The sequence below is a fragment of the Coptis chinensis genome, chromosome 2 (genome assembly GCF_015680905.1).
Source record: "Coptis chinensis isolate HL-2020 chromosome 2, ASM1568090v1, whole genome shotgun sequence".
Taxonomy (NCBI): Eukaryota; Viridiplantae; Streptophyta; class Magnoliopsida; order Ranunculales; family Ranunculaceae; genus Coptis; species Coptis chinensis.
This window is the reverse complement of record NC_141457.1, coordinates 11,128,697-11,148,436: the sequence shown is the minus strand read 5'-3', so window position 1 is coordinate 11,148,436 and position 19,740 is coordinate 11,128,697. Positions and strand designations below refer to the sequence as shown.

Sequence of the window (19,740 nt, the reverse complement as noted above, 5' to 3'; positions counted from 1 at the left end):
AATAATCTTAGACTTTCAATATAAGGAATGGAAGCACATATATCGAAACCCCTAATTATTTTATTTGTTCTGACTTCATTTCTAAATCCTATTGAAGTTGTCAAATTATATACATTTTGTACCATCATATTTTCCTAACCAACATGTACATGCATGCCCAAAAATGAAGGATAGCTTATTAGCACAATAAGTCTGAAGGTTAACAAAATGTTCATTACAGAAATAGTTCACACACACTATAAAAAATTACGTAAGAATAATCAATAGATTTTACAATTAGAAAGAATAAAGAATCACATTAGTACAACTGACATTGAGTACAACTCACCTTTTCAATGAGAGAAAGATAGCATGACTTCACATCTTCCAGATCACTTCTCACCTTGCTCTTGCTATAAAAGCCATATTTGCTCTTTAAAAACAGAGCATATTAGTAACAATTTATCAGACAACGCATTGTAGATATGAAGAAACGACTAAATAAAGAGCCAAAGAGCCATACTTGAAAGTTTGAGCATCTCCTTGTCCTCATCAATCATAATCTATCAAGTAAGTGTAATTACATTTCTTTGTATAATGTAGAATCTACAAATAACTACTTTTCTTCAATGTGCTATTGATCCATTATCAGTTCACTCGAGTGCAAGAAGCCTTTTATCATGAGCAATGTGGAATCCCTTAACGCAAAGGACTCAACCTATGAATTTACAGGTAACTAAAAATTAGATTATATAATATAGGTCAACAAATGTAGATATGTTACTTCATAGGAGATAAACAAAGAGAAGAAACATATATAGCACTCGAAACGATACAGACCCGAATTCCACAATTCCATAAAAAACTTAGAAAACTCACACACCTTTAATAATTCAAATTTCAATGAACTTCTTAGGGGGAAAAAATAAAAATAAATTTAATAAGCATTTATTTTGGACCAAACAATTGAAGAATGAGATATTCAATAACCAAAAAGCACACTCAAATCAAAATTTAGTACCTTCATCATCACCGAACAAACTATGTTTAAGCTTTTGTTCTGCAGTACACCCAGTACGATCACGTTCATCCAAAACATCATCATCTGAAAAACTAGACGTTTCTCCATTATCATTGTCCCTTCTAGCCTTCTTTAGCCGCTTAAACTTTTTACTCCCCTATAATCACAATTCAGCAGAAGTTCCCCGACATTAAGAACAACATTTATGCACCTGATGAATTTCACATGTTCTCCTTCAAGGTTCAACCTTGTTCAAGGGCATATTCTCATGACTGGACGGAGTGTCCTTTTGTTCACCCAGGTGAAAATGCTAGAAGAAGAGACCCAAGGAAGTTTCACTACAGTTGTGTTCCTTGCCCGAGTTAGGAAGGGGCGTCGCGGGGGGGTGATTTATGTGAATATGCTCATGGAGTTTTTGAGTGTTGGCTTCACCCTGCACAGTATAGGACACGCCTCTGCAAGGATGGTACGGGCTGCATGCAAAGAGTGTGTTTCTTTGCACACACAACTAAAGAGTTTCGTCCTCTCTGTGTCCACAGGCTCCGATGTTCCTTCTCCCCATTCAGCTGCATCTATTGCTATGGAAATGGCTGCTGCCTTGAGTCTACTGCCAGCCTCCCCGGCCTCGGCTTCGTCATGTCACCTAATCCTTTCAGGCCACCGATGTCTTCATTAGCCATTGGCATTTCACACTCATCCATGGCGTGGCCACAACCAAATGTTCCTACCTTGCATCTTCCTGGAAGCAATCTCCAGTCTAGTCGTCTCAAATCATCCCTTAACGCAAGAGATATTCAAGCCGATGATTTCAGCTTGTTGGTGGAATTTGAAGCACAACAACAACATCAACATCAACATCAACAGCTCCTCAATGAATTATCATGTTTCTCTCAACCATGACTAATTCCTACATCTGCCAACCGCCCCATTCGTACAAAATCTCTAGCACCATCAAATTTGGAAGACCTCTTCAGTGCAGAGATGTCCTCATCTCCCCGGTATTCTGATCAGGCTATGTCATCTAGCATGTTTTCGCCATCACACAAATCAGCTGTCCTAAATCAATTCCAGCAACAACAAAGCATGCTCTCTCCGATAAACACAAGTGTATTCTCCCGCAAAAATGTTGATCATCCTCTCTTACAGGCCTCTTTTGGTGATATACACTCTCCAGGAAGAATGTCACCAAGAAGCATGGAACCCATCTCACCAATGAGCGCTAGGGCTGTGTTTTCTCAACGTGAGAAACTTCAACAGCACAGCCTCAGTTCGCGTGATCTTGGATCAACTATCAACAAATCCTCATGGAGATTATCAAGAAATCCATATAAATAGAGAAAGAAAGGGTTTGTGCCTTACTAGAAAATCATATAGGAAAAAACTTTAAATTCGAAGAGAATTAGAGGAGGCTAGCATCTTTGATACTAAATGAGGTCGAGCGGATCTACAGTTTCTCATGGGGTTTTCAGAACCACTTTTCTTAGACGATGAAGAGTGAATAGAAAATAAAAGAAAGGAATATTGTTTTTTATTTTTTTTTGGGTGAAGGGTTTTGTTTTTTTATTTTTGTTTGGGTTACGAACAATTGAAATTGGGAAAAGAGAGTGTAGAATTACTTTTTTTCTGCCAAATTATTGGAAAAGCTGAGCTGTCCACCTTAGAGAAAAAAAAGGGGACTGGCGTGGCTTCCTGGGAACATTTTCAACTACTCAGTATTCACATTCTTTGATATCAAGATGGGGAATTTCATACCCCCTCTATCAACTAATTGGATATTACCTATAGTATACCACCTCATTGGATTTTTTTTTAATTTTTTTTGACACTTGGGGGTATAAACTTTACACTTTACATCTCCATTGGAAATGCTCTAAAACTATAGTTTAATTTAAATTTTAAAGAATCACTCAAACAGTGGGCAAAACCCTTGCACCACTAAACCATCTATAATTTTCTTTTCTTGTCATTGTTGTAACTTGTAAGGCTATAACTACGAAGATGACAAAACGTGTGAAATTGCAGCACACCTCTGCTGACCATTTTTAGAAAATTTAGACTTGTGCTATATAACGGTCATTACTAAATTACTTGAGAAGAAAAGGCCAAACACTACAACAAGAAAGAAAGAAAGAGAGGTGATTGGATTGGATTGGATTGGATTGGAGATCGAGAAAGGAAATGGAGACAGTAATGGAAGATGAAGAGTACAATTATACAGAGGTGAAACTACCATCTCTAATTCCCATAGTAGGACAACCAGAGTTGGAGAGAGAAACCGGTGAAAGAAGGAGAGGTAGAGATATTCTCATAGCCATTGATCATGGCCCAAACAGTAAACACGCCTTCGATTGGGTTACCGTTCATTTATGCAGACTTGCCGATACCATCCACCTTGTTCATGCCGTCCCCAACATTTCTGCACACCATGGAAATCAAATTGTATACGACATGACGCAGATTTTGTTTGAGAAGCTGGCCGTCGAAGCATATCAAGTTGCCATGGTAATAACAATTTCTTTTTTAAAATTATCATTTTATTTATAGATATACAAGTTCAATCCTTCAAAATATTATGAGATTGTGGTATGATATAAATTATTTGATTGTGGTATATAGGTGAAGACAGTGGCAAGGATAGTGGAAGGAGATGTAGGTAAAGTTATATGTAAGGAGGCTGATAGATTGAAGCCAGCAGCAGTAGTGATGGGCACTAGAGGAAGAAGTTTAATCAAAAGGTCCCTTTTCTGTCTTATGCCTGCATATATATATTAGAATAACACTTGCATATTATCATCTAAAATATCTCATGAAGTCATGATTACCTAACAACTGCTGTTTCTCTCCTCAATCATGCACAAATATATGTAGCAGTTGTGCAGTACTGTATGCAATTTGGTATACAAGTTTCTCTATTCGTTACATATCATATATTTATAATTTATAAGAACGAAAATCGTAACTATATTTTTTTATAAGAATTATGGAAAGCCATTTGTTTCTGGAAATCGAAAGTTACATTCCTTTGTTACATACTTACATAGTTACATCCCATGCAAGGGGACCCAAAAGAAATGCACGAGGTTTTGACTCTAATGTTTGTAGAGAATATTTTCAAATGCTTTTTCCATTGTCAATTCTATGTGATGCAATGGTCGTTCCCAGAACTAGCCTAAGTTTTGACTCCCCCGGTTGTTGGATATTGCCAACGGAAGACGGAACATACGGAAACCTATACACAACCCTGGGAAGTGGTGACAGGAAATACTCGCTCATCTGCCAATGTACTAATGCACTAGGCCCCTAAGTTGCCAGAGTCTTGGACTTGCAGGGACCTTTTAATTAGAATTGGACCTCGATCACCAATAAATTTTCCACCATAACAAAAACACAGTACAATTGAGAATTTGAGAGGCATGAGTTTTTGTGCATTCTTTCAGTCTCAGTCTGGCCAAAATGTTTGGATGTGTATGACGATCATGAAGTTTCTGTTGGGTTATGTTTGCTGGGACTGGTCGTCTAATCATTAAGTCATTATTTACAATACGACGTTCCTGACCCATTGATTGCGAGGTCTTTTTTTTACCTGTGGCGAACATGCTATTAAGTGATTATAATCTTATTACTCAACGTACATTTGAAGTTTATGAGGAAAATTTGGAACGAAGATTAGCTGGGGCTCTAATGATTTGTTTGATATAGTGTGCTGCAAGGTAGTGTGAGTGAATACTGTTTCCACAACTGCAAATCGGCACCAGTCATAATCGTTCCTGGTAAAGGTATTATATTTGCCACACTTATTTCTCTACGATTCTCACATTTAACAGCCAAGTTCTATATTAACACCTTTTGGTTGCAGATGCAGGGGAGGAGTCAGTGATATAGGGGAGCTTTAAGTCATGCTATGTTTTGTGATTCTCATTGAAAAATTGTATGCTTTGTTGTAGTACTAAGTATGGGAGAGATTTAATTCTTTCATGTGTGTAACAAGTAACAACATTACATTTTCATTATGTTAGCCAACGCCGCTATTATAGTTTGATTGGTAAATTGTTGAGATTTTGAGTTTGAGAAAGAAAACAGCAAGAATCAAGAAAAAGAAAACTGTTTTTATCACTTATGTCAAAATATTTTGAATGGAAGAAGTAAGTGATTCTTAGAAATTCAACTAACGTCCTTAAAGTCAGGTGGAATTGAGTTGTGTGTAAGCTAGTGGTGCATTTGTTTACTAGGAATTGGACTTGAGGAATGGAATTAATTAGAATCCTTGGTGGACATCCTTTGGGAGGCTTTGCATCTAATAGAATTGGATTGTAAATGTCAAATGATTTTAGATGACAACCAAACACAAAATTTTAAGTAGGAATTGATGAAATCTAATTATTTCTAAAAGTTTGCCAACACACATTTTATAAGTTGGAATTGAATTCTATTCTACTAGATTCCAACTTCATTATTTTCCTAATTAGTTTCCAGTTACCAAATGCTCTATGTTTGTTTAATAAGGTTATTCAAAGGCTTAAATGCGTTAAAATTGGTAGTGACATCTTCAATAATTAGGTAAATACATCAAAATTTATTTGTTAGAATGAACATTGCAAACAAATCATTTAAATCTAAAGAGAAATTCGAAACTGCAAACTATGATTTGATACTTATAAGAGTTAAGACCATATCTAAATCGAAAAACGACTAAAAAGGGTATCAAACTTTACACCTTTTGACAGTTTGGGGACCAAACTTTTTTTTTTGACAGTTTGGGGACCAAAGTGTTTGTTTTTTGCAATTGAGGAACTTCTGTCAAATTTCTCTAACACTGTTTCTAATTTTTTTTTTTTTTTATTCCAAAAAATAAAAAAACATTCTGACGTCACATACTTCTCACGTAATAGAAAAAAAAAATATGTTGACGTGATCCCCAAATTACAGTTTGGTTTCGGTGGTCGAAACAAAACCCCCAAAAACCCTAGCTAAGTAATTCCAAAAAATAAAAAACCCAAAACCCTAGCATCATGGGTGGAACTCAAATTGTAATTGTGGCTGCTCCAAAGGTGAGTAATTTGTACCCAAAAGAATAGATATTTTATATATTTCATTTTTCTTTTTGTTGTAATTCTGATAGGGTAACATCTACAAATTATTGGTTGTTAGATATCTGTGATTTCTCTCTTAACTAACTTAACTAACAAATTGCAAATAATAATGAGTGAAATATTTGCAAAATGGAAGAAACCAATTATATTCATCTTCACTAGTCATCCCAACTTGGTTTGGGACTTCTTCTGATAAACAAGTACCAGAAGGAGTAGAACTAAAGGGAAGTACGTTTAGGTTTAGCTTTAGTTAGTTGTAATGAAATGTGGGACCAACTGCTGGTGATGGTGCAATGGTGAGAGTGGAAGAACAGAGAATGAGGTGGAGGTGATGGAGGGATAAGGTTCGCTGCCCTTGAAAGCAGACAAACAAAAATACTAGTGCTCTATAATTTCATACCAACTATAAGGTCTACTCTATATATACTATAAATTCTCTTCTACGTACCTTATTATAGATCAAAGTACTAGTGCTCTTCTTCACTTCATGTATAATTGTCATAGTCTTGGGTATAATTGCTATAGACATTGGCATGAGTTTTGAAAAATGCATATTTTGTTTATCCTCGTTTACTGGTTCTACTTTTCCTATGATTGATTTGGGTATGGTATCGTCATTCTTTAACGAACTAATATAGTTTTGCATAATAATCTTTGTAGAAAATAAATATATGATTATTTTGTTGTTAAACATCATCAGGTATGTCAACTATGCTATGACGAGGGCCATTACGCTTCAACATGCCCGTATTTTGGTATTCATTGCCCTCGTTCTTGGTGTTGCGGATTCATGAAAGTTGAAATAGGCTATTCTAATGGTAGAACTCTTCAACGCAAATATCTCAAGTGTTCTCGTGATGGTTGTAGTGCTGTAACATGGATATACTTTGATAAGAAAGTATATAACAAAGCGTGTAACTTGTGCAAGGAAGAGTCTGAAATCTGTAAATTGTTTGGTATGTGCAATGGTTGTCATATAGATCATGGTAACTAAATGTGGGGTTTTGTTCAAAAAGGCTATCAGGGCTGACAATGTATGAGAGTTGTGAGGTTGTGGTTTTAAATGTGTAGCGACAAATGTATTCTAGTATTTTGGCTTGTGGTTTTATAAGTATTTTTTGTTGATCTGTGCCCGTATTTATTTACCCTTTTTCTTCTTTTCATCTCAAGTTCATTGTGCTTGTCAGTGATATCCATATTCTAGTTGGGTACATTGTGCTTATAAACTCTCATGACAGCAGCCACCACATTCCAGCAACTCTATGCAGGGCTAGAATTCAACGAGCTCCAAGTCTTGTCTATTATATTTCTACTATTACTTCTTCTGTTTCAGAAGAGCACAATGTTTCCAGAATTCATTTACAAATTTGTTTACTTAATAACTTCACATGTAAGCACAAAATTACACAAGCCGGTTGAGAAAAGTCAAATGGCAGAGAGATTATGTATAGGATGCATCAAATCTTGGTCATATTTGATTTATGAAAAGTGAAAAATGGCTCATCTATATAATTAGCATATTGAACAGTGATAGATCAGGCGTCTGCTGACATTGAACCTGAGCTGTTAAAACCCATATATGAAAATATCAAATAAACAAGAGGTGGTATTTCGGGAAAAAAACAAAAACATGATGCTCATTTCGATCTTAATAGATCAAATGGTGAATACAAGTCATACAAGAGGCTGGCTAGATCAAAGTAGACTAGGACCACGATTGCATAGAAAGCTAGTTGAGATTTGAGGAACAAAGTGAGGATACTTCATATATTATATGTAAAACAGATCCACAAAGATGTGTTAAGTATCAAGTAGCTCAGTAACAGAATCCATCTCATCACTCCTAAAAAAATACCAATTTCAAACACCAAGTCCTTGAAAGATAAAATATAGATGAAAAGAAACATAATCTAAACGATACAATAAAAATGTACAATTGTTAACGTAGAGCAAAACAACCAAGATTTTAGAGAGTACTAGCACTTAAGCTCACCAGTGCAAGATGCAAAACACAACAGAAAAACAAAGAAAGTCAGTGGAACAGAGGCTAAGAACAGCTTTCTCATTGCCATATCAGAAAAAACTCAAATAAAGCAATGGAAGATAGGACAATGTGCAGAAATAACACACTTCTAATGAGAATGAAAGATGGATAGATGGATAGGACAATGTGGGAACCCGATAATAAATCGACCACAAGTGATTAGATACTTGGAACGTGGAAACAGATAAATTAAGGACACCAAAACAGGGCTGTACAAATCAGTAGAAATTAATGATTGCTTTAAAACTAACAACCTTGACACCCAGCTAGAAAGCTAGAAGCTGCTGTCATATTATGTTTGGAACTTGTTATGTCTAGCTAGGTCCCATCTCATTAGAAATAGTTCCATTTTGCCTAAATATGAAATCTGATCAGAAAGTCTTAATTAAACTGAGCAAAAATAATATCTGACAGTCGAACAGAATACGAACAAAAGGTTCACTTATAAATACGTATCAAGCTCTAACCCAAAAGGTTTACTTATAAATAATCTCTGACAGCTCAAAAGAGCTCTAACCCAAAAGAGCTCAAATAATCTCTGACAGCTCAAATAATCTCTGACAGCCCAAAAAAGTTCAAATAATCTCTAACAGCCAAAAGAGCTCAACCCACATATCTACCTATTCATTTATGAACATCGGCAACAACTCTACGAATGTAGAAAGCAGTAGTTCACTTCCAAACTGGCCTTGTTGTTGCTTCATGCATTCTTTCTGGAGATTCCATCAACAAATCCGGCCACCTCCTTTTAGGCTGGGGGTCATTTGTGATAGTTGAAGCTTGACTTAGTTGAGTATGGTTAGAGTCCACAACATGTGGGAGATCATCAATGTTGACTGGTGGTCCTTGTCCAGACATCTATTTAAACCTCACATTTTTAGTATAAGACAACAACTAATCAAAAACACATTTAAACCACACATGTTTGTAACTCACCATGAAAGTGTTCCCAGTTTCAGAGTCAGTCCATACACCAATCCCATCTGGCATACTTTGTTTATTTTTGTATCTCTGTAAAACAAGAAAACACAAGTAAGACATAAAACACATTCTGATATAAGTATGAAAATAAATTTATAATTATAACTTAATTACCTTATCTGTAGGAACTGGTTCTGGCATCGTCCCTTTTGGCATTGTTTGTTTCTTCTTGTATCTCTGTAAAACAATAAAACACAAGTAAAACATAATTCACATTATGATATAAGTATGAATATGAATTTCTAAGTATAACTTAATTACCTTATCTGTTGGAACTGGTTCTGGCATCGTACAAGTTTTCCTATTATGTCCTGGTTCTCTACATATCCCACACTTGGTTATCACTACTGGCCGAGTAGAGCCTTCACCATTACCAACTACATCACTTGTCGGAACTGGTTCTAGTTCTGGCACTGGATGCTTACATGTCTTCTGATTATGCCCAATTTCTTTACATCTCCCACACCTTATTACTGTCCCAGCTTTACTCACTTTAAAGCTAGTGTTTGGACCCTCTCCTTCTCTCCTTCTTAACTTCTTTGGCCTACCAGGCATCCTTCTATTTTTTGGAGGCAAAATCACATTACCTTCGGCTAGTGGCCACATAGTCTCACCCCTCATTGGCTTAATATAAGTCAGATATGCCCTCCTATACTCCTCTAATGTATACCAACTGTTTACATACTTGTCAGGGGAATCATGACACAAATATATAGACGATACAGCATGGGCACAAGGGATGCCACTGAGCTGCCACATCCGACAACTACAACTTCTCTCTTTCAAATTCACTGTGTAAGCATCAGCCAACCCTTTTCTCACTTCAAACTCATACTCACCACACACATATGTCTCCCAAAACCTTGACTCATCCTTGTTCTCTTCTAGCTTTTTCCTAGCATAAGGGGTTAAAGAGTCAGTCCACTCACCAAAGATCTCCCTCTTTTTCTGCATTCTAACCATCATTTGAAGTCTGATATCGTCTAGCATAGCAATAATTGGCTTCTCCCTTGCTTCCACAATTGTCCCATTGAAGCACTCACACATATTGTTCTCTACAGCTTCACAACAAGCCCAAAATCCAAAGAATGCCCTAGACCACCACATAGGGTTTTGATTAGTTTGTAGATAATTAGCTGCCTCAGGAAGAATCAATTCTATCTCTTTCATCACAAGGTGAAATTCTTGAGGAGTAGAGCTTTTGCTAGCTTTCCAGAACAAACCTTTTAGTTGTGATCCTATACACATACATACAACAAATGAGAAAAAAAAATGCATAAGTATGAATGCAAAAAAAAAAAATGAAAATGAAAATGAACAAATAAAAATGTACCTGCATATCTCTTTCTAAAGTTTGCATAGATGTGTCTTGCGCACATCCTATGTTCAGCATTAGGCGAGGGAGCTCTGTATCATTTGGTATAAGCCCCCTTGGCGATCGGTAAGCAATGTGAGCCCATTCCCATCAATAATCCCAAGGTCTTCTATCAAAAGATCTAGGAACCACATCCAACTCTTCTTATTTTCACCTTCAACCACAGCCCAAGCTATTGGGTACATTTGGTTGTTCCCATCCCTTCCCACTGCAGTTAATAGTTCACCTTTACAAAACCCTTTCAGAAAACACCCGTCAAGACCTATCACTTTTCTGCATCCTCTGATATAACCCCTTTTCAATCCATCAAAGCACACATACATCCTAAGAAATACTCCATTATCTTGGTCAATCTTCACTGTAGATCCCGGGTTTGACCTCCTAATTTCAGCTGCATATCTCCACAATTTAGCATACACAAGTTTCATCACTTCATTCACATCACCTCTTGCTTTCTTCCTTGCTCTATAACATTGTTCTATATTCACAATCATCTTAAAATTATGTTTAATATCCTTCTTAAAAGCTTTCATACTCCATTTTGGGTCCTCCGTAATTCTGTCATAATAGTAGTTAGCCAACCATTTTGCATTACCAACCTTGACATTGAAATCCCTCACACAACCATGTTGAGACTTAAGTGATTTTATTTGGACAGACACCTCATTCTGCATATAAGTTGCATAACACTTAAATGGACATTTGTATTGACATTTTGCGACCAACTTCCTTGATTTGTTGGTAACAAACCTAATGGGATAGCCATTACATACTGCATAGTTTCTTAGACACTTTTTTAGCTCCTCCATATTTGAAAACCTCATTCCAAGTATAGGTTTCTGCTTAAATACATCAAGTTTAGGATTAAATATAGGATACTTACTTGGAACCCTCACCAAATGTACACCTTCTTCATCGCTAAAAACAGGGCTATCACATCCATCTGAGTTTGCATACTCAGAGTCACAGCTCAACTCATTAACTTCCCGACCTATATTATATTCTTCTCCTAACTCATTAACTTCCTCCACTTCAATTGCCCTTGTAGCCTCAACAACATCCCCATCCCCATCATCATCATCATCTAATTTCTTTTTTTCTTCTAATAGTTTACTCCTCATGTTTTGAATTTTTCTCCTAACTTCTACAAGCTCCTCATCATCATCACTCGACACATGGTCTAAACTTGGACTGTCACTTTCAACTTCATATTCACTACTTTCACTTTCACTTTCAACACTTACATCATGCAGTTGTAAACCCTCATCCATTTCGGGGTTCTAATTTAGGGACTTCAAACTAGTTTTCATTTTTTTTTTGTTTGGAATTACTTAGCTAGGGTTTTGGGGGTTTTTTTTTTGTGGAATTACTTAGCTAGGGTTTTTGGGGTTTTTGTTTCGATCACCGAAACGAAACTGTAATTTGGGGATCACGTCAGCATGTTTTTTTTCTCTATTACGTGATAAGTATGTGACGTCAGAATGTTTTTTTATTATTTGGAAAAAATATATATATATATATATATATATTAGAAACAGTGTTAGAGAAATTTGACAGAAGTTCCTCAATTGCAAAAAGCAAATAGTTTGGTCCCCAAACTGTCAAAAAAAAAAGTTTGGTCCCCAAACTGTCAAAATGTATAAAGTTTGATACCCTTTTTAGTCGTTTTTCGTATCTAAATAGACAAAGAATGCTATTGAGTGCTACACTAGCAAGTTACATTTACCAAATAGACAAAATGCTTCTATGCACTGTTTTGTCTCACACTACATTAAATCCTATTAGGGCTTGAAGAAGCAGATTGGAGATTCAAAGTGTGCATTACCACTATACCTTATATGCTTCGTTTTCTCCATTATCTCTGTCCTTCAATTTTTACTCGGATTGAGCATCAATAGAAAATAAGACTAGACAGAGACTTCACAAAATATTCATACATATGAATACTAAGATAATAATAAAACAGAGTATTTGTATATGGAATTCCATACAAAACCTATTATGACACATGAGTTGCTAACGGACGATAACTCCACACATATATATACACGCGGCGAAGAAATAAATGAGGTCATTCCAATCACTCTAATCATATGCACCCCATGAGTAGTGAAATTAGTTACTTATAAGACAATCATATCAAATTAAAATTACTTTGGAGTTTGCAGCTAATCTAGCTATATTCGTATACTCCATGGGAGTCCATGGCTCCATGCTAATGAAAATGTGAAATTTTTTCAGGTGGCACTCCTATACTGAGAGTGGTATTTTTTCTTTACTTAATGAGATGTGCTAAGAGAAAAATGGTTTTTCTAACCACATTAATTTGTCTAAATCTACTATCTATATACTAAAGCAGAGACCTCCAATGAAAGATTTTCTCTCTCCTATGTGGCACTCTAATATGAGAGCTACCATTTTCTTTCTCCTATGTGGCATTCTAATATGAAAGATAATATTTTCTAGGAACTTCTTTGAAGAGTTTGAGTATATTTCTAATTGTTATATTTGGAGAGTTTGAGTATATTTTTAATTTTTATATATTTGATTAAATAAAAAATATTGCTAAAAAATAAGTGATTTGTAGAAGATAATTTCCTATTACGAATCAAACACTTTTAGTGTTCCAATTCTTAATATTTGATTAAATAAAAAAAATTGCTAAAAAATAGGTGATTTGTAGAAAAAATAATTGCTAAAAAAATAGGTGATTTGTATAAGGTAATTTCCTATTACAAATCAAACACTTTTAGTGTTCTAATTCTTATATATTTGATCAAATAAAAAAAATTGCTAAAAAATAGATGATTTGTATAAGCTAATTCCCTATTACAAATCATACACTTTTAATGTCTATGATAAAATACCAACTTATTTCGAATATATCCTTAATGCGGCCTCAAAAACACTACATATTATTCAGTTAATAACTTTTGATGGGGTGCAAAATCAGTTTCCGACGGTTCCCCACATTCTCTAAGGATTATGTGAGATATACCAAATTAGAACACTCAAAATGGTATTTGCATAACCCCTTCATATACGTGGAATTTGCATTTGTTGTTGGTTATGAACTTCTTAAGAAGTAGACCAATATACTTCCCGAGTAAGTGTCTGAAAACCCATCACACACTCTCACATTTTTAACATATGCACTTTTTTTCATTTTCATTTTTCTTTCTTAGATCTTATTCTGATTTTCAAACACATGCAGGCTACAATATGATAATACATATTGAAAGTCTAAACCTGTAAAAAGAGCACCTACTTATTATGAAGGGATGCTTTTATTTGCACATTTTATTTATATTTCTTTGTATGACATTATTTTTTTAGACAATTTAATGATATATCTAATAATTATCCAAACACAATCTCTCACATACATACACTCGAACACTCGATTCAGAAAATGTCAAAGTTAACACGAGATCAAATGCCAAAGTGCAAACTTTCCCAAGTTCTTTCTCATTAATGTAGAGAACTGTGCTTCTATCAGTTTAACAACACTATGAAAGGATCGGACGATCATCGATAGTCATATTTGGAAGACAGATAGATGTAATGCATGGTTATGTGTGTAATACTGTTTTTCTATTCAATGTATATAAAGCAATAAAATACGTTTACATGTGAATCCATAAAGTTTTTTCCATCACAATGAGCTGACTATAACAATCTAGATTTTATATTCGGATATCATCGGAAAACACAAATGAACTCAAAAGCAAAATTATATTTGGCACTTGGGACGGTTTTCTTTAGGGCTCAAATGGTAAGCAAAACCTTAAGTATATGTACTTAACTAATTTCATTTATAAATAATACATTGGCTTTCTTTGAACTGAATATATACAACATTCTTACATTTCATTTTAGCTCCTGGAACAGAAATTAGAACTAACTCTTATAACAAATACAAGATATAATGAGTGAAATCACTTCATTCAGGAGCGAGGATTAAATTAACTGATCGAGCGGCTGTCTTTGGTTTCCTAAGTTTTGTTTTTTTTTCCCAAGTACAAGAAGATGGGATAGTGCTAAAAATAAAATTTCAAAATGTGTGCTCATTCTGAGTGCAGGAAGATGTGATAGTACTAAAAGATATGGGTCGGGATGCTTATAGAATATCCATATCATAGAGTAGGATCTTGCCAAGTATGTTTTACCTCTCTAACTTTATAAATGGGTGTGAATACTTATATAATGTTCATATCATCATGGAGTATGATCTTGCCAAGTTGTATAATAATATGATATCCTATATGAGCTACTCTTGGTATTGAATTTGCAATAGCTCAATAACCTTTATTCGATACGCAACAAACTTTGGTTGTAAAGAGAGCCACCTAAACATTTTTTGGTTATAGGAATTTTAATAATTTTGGAATAAAATATATCGAAGCTTAAAAATTCTTATGAGTGTGTCTACTGATAATTGATGGATGATAATTCTTTGGTCCAAATGAATGAAGAGTGTTTGTGTGAAATATTGTTATACTTATTTTTCTGTGGCACTTTGTTGATACCATCAAACTTGACCCTTTCAAACATTAGTATTAGTGCAATATTGGAAGAACTTTGTGGTACTATTTCTTCATCCGAACTTTGTTTTGCAATGTGCTTGTAGAAACATTGAGAATAGATAAATCTACTATAAGAAACAAGGAAAAATGTGGAATAAGATGGAATATTTGAGCATTTTATTGTAAGTTCAAGATGCGTGTTAGAAGCTTCAAGTTTGGAAAGAGAATGTTATTTGAAAGACACACACTTCTTCTATCCATTTGATTATTAGATTGTTTAAATCTGAAAATTAATAGTCATTACTCATTTTACCCATCCAATTTTACGTTAACACTTTGACATGTTCACATTGACGAAAAATATAGAACGACATGATCTTCTCTGTTATTTATGTTGGAATTGAATAAGTATATTTTGTATGTATACAAACAATTATCTAGAAAAAGAGAAAATACTTAGGGGAGTATTCTAAGTAGGTGAATGCATTTTCTTGAAAGAGAATTTTTTTTGTATTCATCAATTCATCGTAGAACACGTTCATATGATAAATCTTTTCAAGTGGGAATAGTGTATTATTTAAGGATATGAAAACAATCAATCTGTTTTAGTGATTTGATAGATATTTTAGTGATTTGTACACATTAGTACGTAAGCCGAGCGGTAATGATTTACCGCTAAATCACTATAAATCTAAGAAAACTATTATACAAGCTAGATCGAGTTTACGATAATTTCATTTAAAAATTACGGATTAATATCCTAAACTACAAAGTGAGAAGAGGCTATCTCTATTTGATTCCTTAGTTTTTAAGTATTCATGCACCATAATCGATGCTCATTAATGTATTTCGATTTATTTTCAATAAAAATATATTTTGATTCGAAAATTTGTGTGAGTAATTTTGGAAAGCCTTTTCTAGATACAAAATATTTAATAGATCCCAGACGTATGCCAGGGTCTAAAATCTAGTAAAGAATCTGAAACTAAGCTTAAAAAAAAATGCAAGAGCGAATTGGGCCTAAAGTAAAGGAAACCACAACTCTTCTGTCAATTTATCGCTGGACTTTTTTAAAGCCCGGACAATCAAATCCACTTGAAAATATTCTCTACAGTCTACACTCTACACAAACGTTAGAGACTAACCAAATCAAGTCATCCCCATTCCTGAAAGCATTGCTCGAGGGTTTGTGCAATAAAAGAGAACAATATCGAGCCCCAAAAAGGTGCAATTTCTCTAATTTTTGGAATCTCATTTTTCAAACTTAGCTTGAATTCCTAAGAAATCCTTACTTCAAAAGAAAAAGAAATCTATCTTTGGAACAAAATGAGATGGGGAAATTTCCTAACATCATGAATTGGGCCCCCAAAGATAAAAGGCAAAATCATTCCTCACCAGTCATAGAAGAAATAGAATCTTATAGATCTGCCTTTGCATGATACATGCCCACTTTCCGCTCATTTGGAAATGAAACTTCACTAACAAGTAAAGCTGAGACGATGGAGAATCCAAGACAAGAAAATCTAGCGGTACCCACAGGAAAATTGTGTGGCCCATCCTATTAGCACAAACAATAAAAACCATACTACTTCGTCAGTAAGATTTGAGACAGAAAATGTACCTGAAAGGGAATGAAGATATACTGTTGGTGTTTAGTTGTTTACTATGATTTCAGCGTTGAAATGTCGATGTTTTATCAAATCAGTTGATCTATCAACAGTGACAACAAAAAAACAAAAACATAATCACTTGATCAGGTGATGACAGACATCAATATATGGATATGATAATATGCTCTTTATATTCAACTTTTTACATTTTACAGTGAATATATACAGTAGAATCTATTAGATATTTAGATATGGTTAACTTTGAAATAAATCTAATCAATATTGGAAGGGACGACTACAACACATGGCCCAGCACACAAAAAACTTGCCAAGTCAATTTTTACTGGCCAGAATGAACAACGTGGACAGAAACATAAACTAATGTTAAATGCAAAATATCCCACAAAAACTAGGAAACCCACGAGAATCCAAGTTTCCAACCCAACCTTCTTCTTCTGTATGTTTTTTAATTAACTCTATTAATTTCATAAACTTAACTTTGGTTAAGAGGGGATTTGGGATTAGGATTTTAGACTCTTTTCAGTAATCTTTTGCACAGCCATAATTTATAATTCTTTTTTACTTTTACATTATCAAATTCTTAGCACATGGAATAATTTAGATTCAAAACAATCAACAATAAAAATGGGTAGAAACTTTTACATGTTTTAACATAAAGTTCACTATCAACTTCAATTTCAAAGCTTTCAAGTACAAGAGGTATTCCATCAAATGAAGCTATTCAATTTTATGTTCAATTACAATGAATTCCATAACCCCATTAAAAAATTATTTAAAAGAAAAATTGAATCTACATTGAAATGAAATAATCCTTCTCCAAAAGAACTATTGGAAATATTATCCACTTTCCAAAATATTTAGATGATGTTTATGATTGGTTACTTCATATTAATTTAATTAAGAAATTTTTGAGAGGAGGTTTCGAGTTTATGTTGAGGAGCTTCAAACATTGAGAAAAATGGAAGAGAAAAATGTTAATGGAGTTGGCCACTAAAAGGAGAGACGAAGAAGGTGAGATTTTTGTTTGTTTTTCTGTTTTGTGTGATAATTTGGTTTACTTTATTTTTGGTTTCTCGCCACATCATTCTTTCTAGCAAGTAAAAATTGACTTCGCAAGTTTTTGTATACTGGGCCATGTGGGGTAGTTGTCCCCATATTCGAAACTTCAGCTATATCATCCTTGGCTGTTCACTAGAAAAGATGGGAATACGTGATCATACAAGATGCTGGTCTTGACCCTATATGTGAGGGAGCCTGGAGCCATGGAGGGAAGCCGCCTACTTAGTCATTTTATTGTTAGATGGATGTTGAGAACTTTCAGTATTTTTTAATGTTGCATTAACTTAACATTGTGTATGTTGGGAAAAACGATACTAATCGATCCCCACTAAGATAGCTTGCAGTTGGACAATCGACTACTCCAATAAAAAATCTAAACTTTCACTACAACCAACAACCATAACCTAAGCTATGAAATTAACTATCACAAACTAGCAATAGCAATGTAAAGTAACTTACCACAATGAGACACAAGATATAACGTGGTTCGGCTAATGATGCCTACTCCCACAAGAGCAAATTATTTTATAAGTGTGGGAAAGAAGATTACAATCACTCTTCTCAAGTGTCTCTAAACTTACTAGATCTCTCTTCACTAATCTCTCCTTACAAGCTTTATCTTTTTGCAAGGGTTTTCTCTCAATTTTAGTTATTCTCAAAATTGGGTTTCTCTCTCAGACTTCTCTTACTAAAACCTTACTTTTGTTTTATAGTAATATGAAATTTCAACGCGTCTGCGAAATTTCAGTTCACTGGAGAAATATCAGAACTCGGTATGTAGAGGTAAGAGCGTGGGCGACTTTTGGAATAGGCATAAGAGGGCACGCGCGCCTCCTTCTTGACCAAATTCCAGTAATATTGTTTTACTGAAAAAGAGAGAAAAATAACTATCTTCTTTTCTTAGGCAAAGGCGTGTGCGCCTCTTGGGACAGACATTTTAGGGGGGCGTGCACGCCTTCTTCTCTTCACACGAACAATACCTGTTTTGCCAATCTTCCTCATGTGAGGGATAACACCCAACAATGTATCCTAATACTACATAACTTAGAATGTGTATTCTTCAAAAATCGAAAAAGCTCCAATTTTAACTGAATATATATATCCGACATAAAGATAAAATCATGCATTAAAAACTGGATATCTTGGGGAAAAAAATGGTGTTAATATTTTAGCATTAAAAGTTAGGCTGGCCATGGCCAGTGACGACATTTGACATTTCCTACATACCATTGGATCAAAAGCCGGAACAAGGTTTTTAACATGTGCCACCACTAAGGTTCTTTACTTTAGTCCTCCTGCATTCCTTCAATGATCTTCAATTTTGTGGAAGCTGTACGTTTCAGTTTCATCTAAAATGATGCTTGTACATTGGCTTGTTCAATGGTTGTTGCTCTTCCATCCATCTTGTATTGTTGCAAGTATCTCCATTCCTTCGTAAAAGAAAGATGGGGGGGGGGGGGAGGGTCAACATACTTCGTAAAAGTGTCTTATTAAGGCAGTTGCACACATAGGGGTGCAACTCGGGCGAGTTGGGTCGGGTTGAGGGTCTAATTCGAACCCAACCCATCTTTCAATCATTTCAACCTGACTTCTATTCGGACCTACGTTGGGTTTTGGATTACCAATCCAAGCCCGAGCCCAAGTGGAAATATATCAATCCAAGTTCTATTTGGGTTAGTCAGGTTGGGTTGCTCGGGTCAGGTTTTTTGAGGGTTTTTTTTTTCTCTTTTGACAAAAAGTGATTTTTTTTTAATTCATTAAAATATTGTTAGCATGGAGTTTACAAGAAATGTACAAGAAATTTAAAAGTTTTGAAATATAATAGATTGATAAATGAGAACACAGAGTTTACAAGATTTGGTTATATCTTTCTCAAAATCAATGATATTCATGTATAATTGAAATCACTAAGATTCACATAATAAAAACCTTTGAAAGAAAAACAAAGCAAGCAAATGGGGAAATGTGAGATTTGTTCATACTTATATCGGGCTTGGGTTTTCTGACATCCCAACCCACACTAAAGTCGGGCTT

At 34.8% G+C, this 19,740-nt stretch overlaps 2 protein-coding genes and 1 pseudogene across 2 annotated transcripts; 2 read left to right on the top strand and 1 right to left on the bottom strand.

The window, feature by feature from the left end:
• Window positions 1–1,153: 1,153 nt before the first annotated feature.
• On the top strand, window positions 1,154–2,335 carry LOC147514859 (zinc finger CCCH domain-containing protein 30-like; annotated as a pseudogene).
• Window positions 2,336–2,909: 574 nt separating this feature from the next.
• RD2 (Adenine nucleotide alpha hydrolases-like superfamily protein) lies at window positions 2,910–5,047 on the top strand. Its single transcript, XM_086585340.1, has 4 exons — window positions 2,910–3,502; window positions 3,617–3,735; window positions 4,700–4,776; window positions 4,857–5,047. The coding sequence occupies exons 1-4, from the start codon at window positions 3,179–3,181 to the stop codon at window positions 4,880–4,882; spliced, it is 546 nt and encodes a 181-aa protein (XP_086441466.1). The 5' UTR covers window positions 2,910–3,178; the 3' UTR covers window positions 4,883–5,047.
• Window positions 5,048–8,557: 3,510 nt separating this feature from the next.
• LOC147514857 (uncharacterized) lies at window positions 8,558–10,507 on the bottom strand. Its single transcript, XM_086585329.1, has 5 exons — window positions 10,449–10,507; window positions 9,377–10,353; window positions 9,230–9,292; window positions 9,071–9,145; window positions 8,558–8,992 (listed from the first exon to the last, which is right to left on the bottom strand). Exons 1-5 carry the CDS (start codon window positions 10,492–10,494, stop codon window positions 8,807–8,809), a joined length of 1,347 nt encoding a protein of 448 aa, XP_086441455.1. The 5' UTR covers window positions 10,495–10,507; the 3' UTR covers window positions 8,558–8,806.
• Between the last annotated feature and the right edge of the window lie 9,233 nt (window positions 10,508–19,740).